This window comes from Lichenostomus cassidix, chromosome 13 (genome assembly GCF_008360975.1).
Source record: "Lichenostomus cassidix isolate B80296 chromosome 13, HeHo_3.0, whole genome shotgun sequence".
NCBI lineage: Eukaryota > Metazoa > Chordata > Aves > Passeriformes > Meliphagidae > Lichenostomus > Lichenostomus cassidix.
In genome coordinates, this window is record NC_139494.1 from 3,755,557 (window position 1) to 3,769,336 (window position 13,780).

At 48.0% G+C, this 13,780-nt stretch overlaps 1 protein-coding gene across 4 annotated transcripts; it reads right to left on the reverse strand.

Annotated features, from left to right (window-relative positions):
* Positions 1 to 1,033: 1,033 nt before the first annotated feature.
* Positions 1,034 to 13,768, reverse strand: DND1 (DND microRNA-mediated repression inhibitor 1). 4 transcript variants are annotated; one of them, XM_085073406.1, is made up of 5 exons: positions 9,423 to 13,768; positions 7,506 to 7,576; positions 3,486 to 3,603; positions 2,747 to 3,208; positions 1,034 to 2,218 (listed from the first exon to the last, which is right to left on the reverse strand). In XM_085073406.1, the coding sequence occupies exons 3-5, from the start codon at positions 3,601 to 3,603 to the stop codon at positions 1,677 to 1,679; spliced, it is 1,122 nt and encodes a 373-aa protein (XP_084929532.1). In that variant the 5' UTR covers positions 7,506 to 7,576; positions 9,423 to 13,768; the 3' UTR covers positions 1,034 to 1,676. The 4 variants fall into 4 exon arrangements, with proteins under 4 accessions (XP_084929532.1, XP_084929533.1, XP_084929534.1 ...); XM_085073407.1 differs by lacking the exon at positions 9,423 to 13,768 and adding an exon at positions 8,688 to 8,797; XM_085073408.1 differs by lacking the exons at positions 7,506 to 7,576; positions 9,423 to 13,768 and adding an exon at positions 5,967 to 7,496 and having other exon boundaries at positions 1,034 to 1,585; positions 1,826 to 2,218.
* Positions 13,769 to 13,780: the final 12 nt, after the last annotated feature.

The following is a 13,780-nucleotide window of genomic DNA, read 5'->3' on the forward strand; positions in this document are numbered from 1 at the left end:
GTCCCTAGTGCATGGGGGGTGGTGTGCTGGGGACATGGCTGGGGGGCTCTGATGGGGATGCAGCCCTGGGAGGGGATAATACTTGGAGTTCACTGGTGTATTTGGGGGTTCTAGGATGGGGGGGTGAGGCAGGGCAGTTCTCAGGAGGGGTGAGGGGGTGATGTGGGGTCCTGGGGTGCCTGACCAGGGCAAACAGGTTCATTGCTTTCCTGCTCTGCTGTCCCAGCAGGTCAATTATCCTTTGTTAATTAATTAGGACTTCAGCTCTATTAGAAATAAACCCAGTGCCTTTCACTTTCCAGCACCTTGTGCTGATGGTTTGGCTCATCTTTCTGAGGCAAGGATTCCTCATGTGCCCCAGGAGGGACAGACACTGCCAGGGAGTGCAAAAAAGAACTTAAAGGGTGCGCCAAAAGGCTCTTGGAGGATCCTGGGCATCTCCAAAAGGAAGAAGGATGGGACTTGGGTACTGCCAAAGGGACTTGGTGGGTCTAGATGTGCACCACAGTGTGCCATGAGCAGGGAGAGAGACTGGGGTCCCTCTAGGATGGGTCTGTCCCTGGGGCTGAGCAGAGTGGGCAGCAGGTGGAGGGCCTGGAGCAGTCAGATATGGTCAGACACTGCAGCCAATCCCCTGCAGGACCCCCTGCACCTGCTGGGAAATGGGGAGGATCTGGTGCAGCTCTGTTGGGATTTCTGCTCCTGGCTGTGGCTCACATCTCCCAGTAGATTCCCAGCACTGTCTTGGACCCCTTGGACCACCAGCTGGAGCTCCCAGGGGTCATGTGGCACCTGTTGGGATGGGACTGGATGTGGCCAGAGGCTGGTTGGAAAGAGCCCAGTGAGTAAAAGAAGACACAAAGATGGAGGTGCCAGGCAATGCTGCTTCCCACGCAATGGGCCCACCAGACTGTGAAGGCTCCAAATCTCATGCTGTCCCTTCCCCTGCCTTTCCTGGTGTGGGGGGAGAGCACTGAGATGCACGGGCAGGGAGCTGAGGATGTGGGAGGAAAAGATGATGTGACACAGCTGGTGCTTTCCAGAACTCTTTAATCCCAAAAGAACATGTGGCCAGACCTCTCACTCCCAAAAAATCATTTTGACAGCTGGGAACCCCACAGCTGCTTCCTCACTGTGCCACAGCAAACAGGCTCCAGGCACTCCTCACACAGCAGCTCCACCAGCCCAGAGAACATCTGTGACCACCAGGACACTTCCCATGTGTGGCCTTGTCCTCACTTGAGGCTGCTCCTCAGGAATCAGGAATGCCAGTGGAGGAGTTCCCTCCATCACAAAGGCATCCCATGCTGGCAGCCCCTCCAAGAGCTGCTGCCTTTCTAGGACCTGCTTCTCCAATGCCACACAAACCAACTTATGCCAAACTGGGCAAGAAAACCAGCAACCCCAAACCAGAACTAACTCGAGAGCTGTTGGGGGACAGGGCAGCTGCCCTTATCCTCCAGAGCCAGCTCTCAAAACCAGTGTGAACAATGCAAAGGGAAGCTGGAACAGGGCCAGGACCCCAACAGGGCCGGCAGCTCAAGCTCAATCGTGGCTCCGGCGGCTGCTTAAGTCAGCTGGCACCCTGCAGTGGAAAGGGAGGCGTCAGGCTCTGCCCTCACCCCCAAACCCCCTCCTTGCATCCCGTGCTGCCAACCGTGAATTCCACCTGGAGCTCAGAGGTAACAGTGTTTAACCCTGCCTGCCCGGCTGGCTCCCTCCCTGCCCTGCCCCACCGCAGAACTGCTGCAGCTCCACACTCCCAGGAGACATTTCAACACTGGGAAAGGCAGGGAGTTGGCACAGGTACTATGCAAGGACTCACCTAACACCTGGAGAAGGCGCAGGGCCACCACCATGTTGGCCTTCTCGTGCACGCTCTGGCCCTGCCTGTCCCGCAAGACCCATGTGAACCCAGTGATGGGCACAGGGTAACCCGGGATCATGGCCTGGTACCAGAACAGCTGCCATCCATCGGGGTTCACATGGACACACTCGGTGACCAACGTGAGTGTCTGCAGGCGATGCTTCAAGCACAGCTTGTTCAGGTGCTCCATCTGCAGTGACGGAGGCAGAGGCGCTGGCCTGGGCACTGCCAGGCTCATGTCTCCACACACCCTGCTGGATGGTGGCTCCTCCTCCCAGAGCTGCAGCTGCTGCTTCAGTTGAGGGTACAGCCACTCCACCCTCATCCTTGCTCTCATGGGCATCTGGTTCCCTAGGAGACAGGAGATGGTTACCTGCCTTCCAGCACCTTCCCCCCATCCCCTCCCATCCCATCCCATCCCCTCCCATCCCATCCCATCCCCTCCCATCCCATCCCATCCCATCCCATCCCATCCCATCCCATCCCATCCCATCCCATCCCATCCCAATCTGTTGCAGTGATCCCCAGGATTTTAGGGGCAGCCTGACTTCAGGGACAAGGTGAACAGGTATCAAAGACAAATGCTTCTCAGGGGCAGAAATGGGTATAAAGCAGGATTTTGGAAGTCCTGGGGTTCGATGTCTGGAAGTGTGTCCCATCAGGGCACTGCAGTCATGGGACAGGAGAAGGCAGCTTCCTGGAGACCTCCAGCAGCTCCTTCATCCCACCACCCACTAGGACTGCCAGAGATCAACTGCACCAAGGACACAGGGAGAGAGAGCAAGGGGTGTCTCAAGGCTGAAGGCACCTTGCAGCCAAGCCTGGAGGTGGGAGACACCAGGAAGACCGTCCCAAGCAGCATCCCTCAGCACCACTCACCTTCCATCAGGGCTTTCTTGGCCAGGGCAGCAGTCTCGTGTGACCTGTACTTCAGCACAGCAAGCTTGGCCTGGCTCTGGCAGGGGCTGGCATACAGGGTGACGCTGAGGATCCCCTCAGTGACCATCTGCAGCATGGCCTCCAGCTCCTGCTGGCTCACCCAGGCAGGCAGGCCGTCCACGACAAGCTCGCGCTTCTGCGTGCTCCGGCACACGACGATGGTGCAGCCCTTGCGCACCTGGAAGTGGTGGAAGGTGGCGATGGCCTTCCTGGCCTCCTGCTGGGAGCTGTACCTGGCGTAGGCGAAGCCCCGGTTGAAGCCGCTGAAGGTCATCATGAGGCGGAACTCGTAGATTTTCCCCACGCTCTCGAACAGCGGGATCAGGGTGTTCTCATATATGTCCTGCGGCAGCTTCCCGATGTACACCTCGGTGTCGGCTGGCGGCGGGCCGCCCACCCAGCCTGCGGGGACATGGGGACATGGTGAGCCCCACCACACTCCCAGGGCCCTACACCCACCCAGCCTGCGGGGACATGGGGACACAGTGAGCTCCACCATGCTCCCAGAGCCCCACACCCATCCAGCCTACAGGGACATGGGGACAGTGCCTGTGCTGAGCCTTCCCACACTCCTGGGGCCCTGTGCCTGCCCAGCCTGCGGGGACATGGGGACACAGTATCCATGGTGAGCCCTGCTGAACTCCTGGGGCCCCACGGCCAAGCTGCTCTCCTGACATACCTGGAGGGGGCCCTCCATAGCGCCTCTGCCCGTTGACCTGCACCAGTTTGATGCCATTCTTCTGCTCCCAGGCAAGCAAGGCAACCTTACTGGCGTCATTGATGCCATTGGTCCACATCTGAGGAAGGAGACGATGGTGGTGATAGTCTGAGCAAAGAGCTTCCAGCGTCCCAGCTGGGAGCATCCCAGCCCCATGAGGGAACTGCAAGCCAGCCAGACTGTGGTGGAGCAAATGAACCCCTCTGCTCTCAGGAAACCTGCACAGACTCCCAAGGGCTGTCCAAACCTGCTCCTCGGGACTAAGTCCAGCAACTTTGTTAGAGCCCAAAGTCATCAACAGTTCCCTACAGCCCTGCAAGGGCTTGGAGAGCCAAAATACAGGCAGAAACTGTCTGGTGCTGCAAGACAGGGCTGGAGCACAGAGCCCAGGTGATCCATTACATCCTGACAGCTTAAACTGAAAGATAGTGGGTAATATTGGATATTGGAGAGAAAATTATCCCTGTGAGGGTGGTGAGGCACTGGCACAGGGTGCCCAGAGAAGTTGTGGCTGCCCCATCCCTGGAAAGTGGCCAGGCTGGATGGGGCTTGGAGCAACCTAGTCTAGGAGCCTGCCAGCACAGAAAATATAATATTAAAGAGAAACAAGCATTGACAACTGAACCGGAAAGCAGGAAAGAGGCTGAGTTACTACTGTCCTTGAAAACAGAACAGATGCAGAGACAGCTAAAGGAGGAACAGAAAGAAAATCAAAAGTTGGAGGAAAAAGTTGAGCTGATGCTTATGTAGCCTCCAAATCCTCCTGACATTGTGCATATTAGAAAACTAATTGCATGTCCTGAAGATTGGCCAAATTCTACCTTGTTACAAAACGAGACAAAATTAAACAGCCTTTAATGCACAATTGTCCAAGACTGCTGCTGCCATTTTAGAACACAGGGAAACCCCGACCTGTGCAACACTAATGCATGATTTCATAAATACGGGCGACATGTGGGATGGAGTGATATTCGTGGTGATACCAAGAACATTATGCGTAATGTCAGACTAACTGACCATTCCCAGGAATTAGGATTTACAGGTTGTCCACCCAGAAAGCAGAGGTGGAGAGTTAAATAATCAAGCATTATTTTTAAGATTTATAAAAATTGCAATTCCCCCCTCCCTGGACAAAGGTAAAGTTTATAAAAGAAATTTAAAAGTTGTATCCTTTCCAACAGGACCAGTACACCCCACGATCCTGTCATAGCAGGATGGATTTTTGCGGATCATGGTACCTCCTGTAACCTGCTGCAAACTGGCCCTAACCAAAGAGACCATTCACTGTTTAGTTCGATTGCATTTCAAGAGACAGAACAGAGATATTTTGAATGGGAAAAGGGACTTTTACCTCTAGTCTGAGCAGTGAAACAAGCTCACATATTCCATGTAAGTAGGTACAATGGGCCAAAACGGTAGAATTCAATGGGTTTTCCCTACCCCATATTACCCCCCGTCAAAAGGAAGCATCAAAATGGCTAATGGTCTATTGAAAAAGAGCCCGAAGCCACACACGACTGAGTGGGATAATCAGAGTACTTCAGCAACTAAATAAACAATCATTATGGCCTGCACGAGCATTCTTTGTAAACCCTGAATTAGGTACTCCACCTTCCATTTAAGGGGAACATCTGACAGCTTTACAAGCAGAGCAATCTGTTATGGTAAAATTACCGTCACGATCTTCCTCATCAGCATTAGCAAGGAAACAATGGCCCTTATCAGATATCTCACTGGGAAAGGGTTGAGGTAGAAGATGATCACCAGCTAAGAGTGAATGCCGCCATAGGGTGGCACCTGTCCATCTCCAAGATTTTACCTTCCCTGAAGACCAAAACCCACTTTGGGATGAAGACGGGGACCTCCACTGGGGAAATGCATGCTGAAAGCGGGTTAAGAGATGCGCCCCACACCGTCCTCAGAGCCTCGTGTCCCGGCCCAGCGGCTCCCGGGAGAGGCAGGACACGGCTCTCCTCGCAGTCTCCGGTGCTAACGGGAGTCCCGCGCACCCCCGGCCTCGGCCCAGCCCAGAGAACGGAGCGGGGCGGCGGCGGGAAGGGCGCGGGATGGCGAGGAGAAGGGCGCGGGATGGGGGAGGACCGGCGCGGGATGCGGGGGGACAGGCACGCGATGCAGGGGGACAGGCGCGGGATGGCGGGGACACGGGAGGGGGATGTGGGGGGAGCGGCGCCGCCCAGCCCAGCCCGCGCCCTCAGCCGGGGCTCGGGGGCTCTGTTCCCCGCGGAAAGGGTCTCCCCGACGTGAGCCGTGCCCGCACCGGAGTCGGGAGCTCCAGTCCCCGCTAAACGGCGCCCGAGGTGAGCCGCACCCGCACCAGGATTCGGCGCCTCCGGTCCCCGGTAAAGGGCGCCCGAGGTGAGCCGTGCCCGCACCGGGGTTCGCCCGCCACCCGCAGGGTCGGGCCGCCTCGACAGAGCCCACCTCCTCGCCCATCGCGGCTTCTCGTGCTGGTCCTGCTGGCCGTGCTGATCCCGCCGTTCCTCTCTTCCCCTCTGTCTGGGTCGGGGGCGGAAAAGGTCCAGAACTACCCCCCGCGTCGCTCCACCCCGGTTTGACCCGCCGGCAGCACCCGCCCTCCCTGTCGGGGGCCTAGCCTTTCTTTGTTTCACCATGGCTTGTTTGGCATGCCTTGCCTTGGCTGCCCGTTCTGCTTGTACTTGTCCACTTGTATGCAAGGCGAGGCAAGGCAGGGGTAGGGAAGGCAAGGAGCTGCTGCAAGAGGTACATCAGCACCACCAAACTCACATAATGGAATCATCAAATTTGGAAGAGACCTTCAAGACCATCTAGTCCAACCATCAGTGGAATTAGTCCTCAGATAACAAGGTCCCGAAAAGATGAGCCAGGTTTGAACCTATTCGTACTTGCACAGCTGGAAGGGGCTGCTTCTTACAATATCTACTGACCAAGACAAATTTTAGGGGTGTCAGAATCATTTACTCTGAAGAAATCCTTCAAACAATGTCTGGTGCCCAGGAGGGTGCATTGGCGTAAATCTCCGCTGCATTACAAAGTGCACTGTGAGAGACTGAGATGTTAATGGTTAATGCCTCAACTTTCCTGGCACCGGGTCCAAGGTGAGGACCAGAGTTTTTGGGGGTGTGGTGGCAAAACCTGATCTGCATAAGACAGAGGGGGTGAACACCCAGCACCAGAGGCTGTGGGGTTTGAGCCAGATAAAAGGCCAGACAGGTCATGGTGCTTTTTATCCTGCCCATGTCCTCCCCCTGCCCCCAGTGAAGGGTTAACATTCACATGGGACATTCACCCACTTGGAGCTGAAGGTTTTCATCCCTTCTGATGGGGCATAACTGTCTCAAGATTGCTCATGTGAGAGGTGGGGTCATGACTTAGAAGGGGTCATAAAATATCAAAGACCCTTCAGACAGTGTAAAATTCCATACTCCCAGGGGAGGTACCTGTGTGTTCCATCTAAACCTAAATGTGTATTAACCCACTGAATCTTGTGTTTCTTCAGCTCTCCCTCAGCGCTGATGGATCAAGACTCTGAGTATGACTTGGACCAACAGACATCGAGATTGCAACAATCAAATCTCTTCAGTAAAGTCTTGTTACAGGAACCACGTGTGGTGAGTCTTCCTACTCTTACTGTTCCTTCCGCTTTCTTATACATTTTCTTAACTGTTATTCCTATGCTTTTATATTGTTGCATTACAATAGATAATAAGCAGAACCTCTGCATATCTGCTTTCCATTGCAACTAAATGGTTCTAGAATAGACCCTTCATATATTTATTTACAAGCACCACTCATTCAGTGTTGGTTCACCTCTAATGCTCCCCAAGGGATCTATTAATCAGAACCCTGGTTACTCCTGCTGTCTGTGGCAGTTTGGAGCATCCTGATCACTTCTAGCACAGAAATGCAGCCCCACAGTTCTGGACCTCAAAAACAATTCCAAACCCTCCACAACATCATCACTTGCCAGGCTATACTCACTTATTCCATACAGCCCCAAAGCAGCACCATAGGATCTTGTGGGTCCAGAGAATGACCAGTATTTCACAGAACTGTAGGAAGAGGGAAAAAAAAATTAATATTATAAACCTTGCAGTACAGACACACACACACACACACACACAAAATCATACCAAAGAAATGTAAGTTGAATGCAAAATTACAATAATTAAAAATAAAAAAAAGTTCAGAAGTTTTTCCTTTCTCCTTAGGAAGAAAAAAATGGCTTGTCCAGCCAGTCTGCCTCAAGTTGTCCTTTATATTTCTAAAGATAAATTGCTTGGATACACTACCATCCTGGTAAAAATCCAGGGTCAAATAGAAAGGAAAATTAGCGATTCACATCCACAAGGAAAACAGTCATTAGTGATCCAGATTTATAAAGATACGAAGAAACACACTGGATTACTGAAACAGGCTCTGCTCACCCAAGTACCTTCAAATGGAAATTCATTTTAGCAATGTGCCTGTTTGTGCCCACTGCTATAAAATGTAATTAGGCTTTTTAATATCTTTAGTAGAAAAATAACTGATTATTCCAAGGAGTTAAGAACTCATACCTACCTCTATCTAACGTCAGCTTGCTTTTCCAAAGTGCATCACAGTAAGCCAAAGTGTTGCCACTAGATGGCAAAATGAGACTGAATCTTCTCCCCTACACAGTCTCAAATTTTATTTGGTGGATGGCAATAAAAGAAATACATTAATATATTTTTATCCATTTTGATCCTCTGGCATTTATTTGGAAAATAGTAGTGGTTGCAGGTATTCTATTACATGAATGGGAAGGTAAGATCAATGAGAGGTCCTACTCTGCTCTTACTTTAATCCACATCTCAGAGGAGAGACCTGACAGGTCATGGCTGCTCCAACAGACAGTTACTTTTGACCTGTGCTGACCCTCCTTCATAATGAGCCAGGGGATAAAAAGAGTGGTCTTAAGTCCACTCATAGTAAAATACATGGGTACAGTTGAAAATATATGCAAAATGCTTGTTTATAAGAAAAAAATACCTCTTATGAATACACTGTATTTTGAACATAACAGTGAAAAGCTGAAAAGCATGGGATGTTCAAGAATTTAGTGTCTTGGAAACTCTAAGCAAGTCATAGAGAGGAACATAAATATTGAAAACAAAACTAACATTAAAACCAAAACTATACCCAAAACGATGTTGGTTAGCAGCAGCTTTTTCTCTCTGAGACACCTGTGTCTTGTCTGATCTGTGAAATTCGCCCTTGAAAACTTTCAGGATTGACAAAATCTTTTCCTGAGAAGAAAGAAGCCGTAGAAGCTTTTTCCTTTTTCTCAGCATTGCAGAATCACAAGTGCTTTTCTTACTGGTCAGTAAACTGTTGAAATACTTATAGAATTGGAAATCTATTTGGATCAGAATCCAGTTCTGAGTTTGTGTATGGACAACAATGTTGCAACTGCAACAATGACCAAAATCCCAAGTTGTCAACCATTTTACAGTGTAAACTCTGCAAGTTCTGTGGAGTTAGCTTTGTTTAGGTTAGAAAACCACTGCCTGTCTGAATAAAAGGAGAGCACTTAAAGACTGAATGTCAGAGCCAATAAGCTGCTTGTGGGAGTCAATAGTTCATTTGATTAAAATAGCAAAATGGGTTGAGTTGAAATAATCATATCTTTAGCTGTCAGAATAGTTGGACAGACTTGAAATATTGCTGTTTAAAAAACTTAAATGAAACAAAAATTGTAAATTTTGTTCTGTCATCTTTGCTGAAGAGAACAGTTTTGGAGTTTTGGATTTTTTTAAATAAACCTGTATCAAAAAACCCGAAAAAACCAAAAAAACAACAACACCAAAAACCCTACCAAAACCCAAAAGGCAAAGCAAATAGAAAGCCTGTTATGGAAGCACTGAATGGGAATACCTCAGGCTTCAGCTCCATCCAGGGACAGCAGCTCCTGTGGATGCTGATTTCCAGTAGAGCTGGCAGGTCCCCCAGCACAGCCCAATCCTGCCGTGGTGCAGAGGGGACAGGATGGTCAGACATCAGCTGGGAACCAGAGCAGGAGCTGTTGTGGCAAAAGAGAGCTGGGCTGGTGGAGAAGAGCCTTGGAGGTCCCTGGAGCCTTGCAGAGCCAAGGTCTTGGCAGCTCCTCCTTGGCACCAGTCTGGCCCGGGGCTGGGGGAGGAAAGCTGTGCTTTTTGGTTGCACAGGTGGAAAGAGTTTGAGCAGTTAGGCCACAGCAAAGAGTGTATTTTTAACTTCCTTGATCTTTGCCTTAAGCTCCAATGTCTCCATCAAACTGGCAAACTCAGTTACAAAACCAGTGTGTTCACTGGTAGAGTTCTGTACCCGAAAGACACTCTTAGTCCAGAAGGGTCATATCCAAACCCAAACATCCTTTCCAGTTGTGCTTTTGGCCCCTTCTGTGTCACAGCCCAGCTTACCCTGTTTGGCAGTTTCTGAACTGAGCTGCTGAACAGCACTGAGCAGCCCAAACACTGCAGGAGAGTTCTTCAGTCCCCAACTCCTTCTCACACTTGCAGCAGCTTTTCTTGTTAGCAGAGCCTTTCACAGGTCGTGAGAACAACTGACTGCTATCACCCAAAGTCACAAAGTTTATCTCCTTTTTTCCTTCCCTCATCTCCAACTTCCCTTTCTCAGACTTAGCAAACATTTTTTTTGAGTCTTTGCTCAGCAGACAGCTTTGCTGAGGTCTCCTAAGTGTTCTCCTCTGCATTTGTTTGCAGCATCTCTGGACAAACCACACACATGATGCCACTTACAACCCAGAGTGGAATAAACCATGTACCTGAGCACACTGCTGTTGCTAGAATATGTTTAGGTACTTGCCTTATTTTTCACAGCACTTTAGTAGATATTTGATTCTCTTTGGTTTCTGAATAGAGCCCAGCTGCAGTCTACAGTGGCTGTATTTTAGGATTTCAGGCATTTTGGAATTGCCTAAACTCCATCTTGACACCTGCTCAGTGTAACACAATTCACTAGCTATGGAAAAAATGCTTCTTCAAGTACTCATATATTTTTTTTTCTGTCTGGGAAAATTTTTGTGGATAGTTGAGTTGATAGAGTACACTTCTTTTCTTTTTGTTTGTTTGTTTGTTTTTTTAAATGAAATTGGTTTTGAAGCCAGTATCTCAGGCAGTTTTATCCAAGCCATACATTCCAGAGGCAGGTAGGTTGGTTAGCATCTACCTTGGCTGCTATTCCCATTGAAGTGTCATATTCAGTGTCCATCCATCCATCCATCCATCCCTGCTCTTGCACTCAGCAGTCTCCAATGTGGGGCTGTGATTCTGTCACTGTATGTGGCGGAAACCTTGAAGTTCCATTCCTACAAATTGCCTTTTCAAACTGGCCTAGGTGTGAATGTAAATACCCTGATACTTCCCCAGGGGGGAGTTCTACACCTGAACCAGGTGTGTAAGGGAGAACATTGACGTGGTAAAAAGCATTATCCCACTGTGCAGGGTCTTCTTCCCTTATCTGGCTCTAAACTCAGCTTGTTGCTAAGCAAAGATCAGTTTGTTGTGCTCATCCTCCTGTGAGCTCTGTTCTTATGCTCAGAGATTTTGCCACCACACACCCAAAACCCATCCTCCTCCCATTGGGTTTGGGGGTGCAAACCCAGCCTCAGCAAATCACCAAATGTCCCATCCTTTGAGTTATTTAATGCTGACATTTCAGTCTCTTGCAGTTATAGGTAGGTAATACAGCCTGGGAATTAAGCCATGGTAAAAGAGGAACCACAGGCCGTCTAGGGTAAAAGGAAGAACCTACCCCAGTCTTTTAGAAACAAAATTGGGCAGGGCAAAGGAAAACCATGTTATAAAGATCCACTTTGCTTTGGGACTGAGATGAACATGAAGACTAAATCCTTACAAGGTTTGAACTTTAGTTTTGTTTGGCTCTAGGAATATGGACACATAACCTGAGTTATTATAGAAAAATAAACCCTTCTGAAAGTGGTTCAAAGTAAGCCCTTGACTCTGTTTAAAATGGGGACAGAAGACCACCAGAGGAGGTGAGAGAAAATGGAAAACTTTGCTGCTGTTTGAAGGCAGCAGAATGTGGGCAGTGTGAATTTTCCCCCTCTGTTGCCTAAAATGCTTTGAGTCTCACATTTTCAAACATCAGTCACCAGACCATCACTGCATCAGAAAGAACTTACCATCGGCAGCTGTTATTGAAGAGGCACTTTTTTGTGTGAAGGTTGTGTCACTGAAGGCTATAAAATACCTATGAAACACCTAGTTATTTAAAAAGAGGGGGAAAAAAGTTGCAATGAAAAGGTATGCACCTGATAATAGCAGTAAAGGCAATGTTTTCCAGCATTTGAAAATCTAAGATCTTAAAATCCATCTCACGAGATTGCTAACTGAGCTAGGAGTACATGTGAAAATTCAAATGTAGAAAATACATAGTGTTTCCTCAGCAAGCCTCACTGGGGCACCACATCTGATGCGTTAACCACGTTACAAAAGAAGTTGCAGAGAAAGACAGAGCTCAAGCTCATGAGCAAGCTGGGTTTTGCAAGAAATGCTTGAAATCTGCACTTAGCTATGATGCACTCACAGGATGCAAGCAAATAATAATGATTTAGGTACATGTGTTAGAATTTCTGTGTTAGCTGCTCTCGAGACTGGGAGATTGACTTTGAAGGTAATTGCATTCCTCCTTTCTTAGCATAAGAATGATACTGTAATTCTCCCAAAACATCACCAGCACAACTTTTGACCAGATTAATTAGTTTAATATCCATACAAATAAGGAGTAACACAATTGCAATTTGATCTGCTATGCTGGGTTTGGGATAGAAATCACGTAAGGCAGGTAATGAAACGTATTAGAATGAGCAGTTAGAACTTCTAGCTCAGGCTTCTTCCTGCCTCCCTGCTTGTTTGCCTGTGAAATACAGGGGCTGGGATGGGATTTCTGAGTTATATAACCTCCTCTTTACCACTGCTGACAATGCACCAGCAAAACAACTTTTCCTTTGGGGATTCTTCGTCACCAGTTCATTTAGTCCTATTTCATCCCCAAACCTAGAGGTGATGATATTTCTGTGATACTGTCAGGACATGCCTCAGATGATTCACACAGATAATTTCAAGTAAGAATGCAGAACACACAGCTACAGCATGTATTTGATAAATGCTACACTGCTTAGAACAGCTGTGACAGCAGTTTAATTTCAGAGAGTTTTAAATACCATGCTGCCATCATGTACCAGATTTTCTCCAGAAAAAAAGTAAGCTACTCTAAATCAGACTCTGAATTTCAAAAGGAAAGCTCTTATATCCAGTACTGTGAAGACTGTAGGTCTGATCTCAAATACATAGCTCTTATGCAACACACCTGCAGATTGCAGACATAAGGTTAGAAGGTCATCAACAACTAGAAACAAGAGAGATGCATTTAATTTCTTCATAAAAAGAAGAGAAACTTTCCAGTGCTTCAGAACTATGCACCTATTCTCACTAATACAGGAAGCTCAGAAATTACCACCTTTTGTTCAGTCTAATGGAGGAATGAGCCCAAGGATTCGTATCAGCACTGCTTTGGAAGGAAGCTCCACAAAAAGAAAAGGGAGAAGGGACATGCTAACTGTTTTTCAAAAACAGACACACTTGGAATTACTCAATTCCAAGTAATTTCACCAAAGGGACCTACTGATAGGAAGATACCTGAATTGGTTGTGCAGGACAGATGAAAGTCTGTCATGTCCCTGTGGTAATATTATAGTTTTGTGGATTCTTTTTCAGATCCAAAAATCTTCACAAGAAGTAGCCAAAAAATGAAGCATTGATACAATGGCAACGTAATAATTTTTCGTCTGAAAATTTTTTAGTTTCACCAAGAGATTCTTTATTTGAAGGAGTACTGACTGTAATTCCATTGCTAATTCATTTGTTCCTCCTTACGTGCAGCTCTAACAATAACCTTTTATTGTATAAAGAAAGATACTTCAGGTACTGAGGTAAATTGAAGTTTCTCTTAAGTGAAATGTTTTCTTCTTTGGGGGAGCTAAACTGGGCTAGACTTGCACAGCCGAGTAACCCATGCCTATGCAGATAATATAACAATATTTTTATGCTGTACAATGTGAATAAATACATAAATATTTATATGTGCAATTACAAGCAAATAGGGTCCATAGGAACTTACTTATATGTAGCAGGCAGAGCATTTTCAACCCTCCACTGTGCTTCCTTGTTTACTTATTTATATTCAGAGGAAGGAAGTGGTAAGGCTGACTA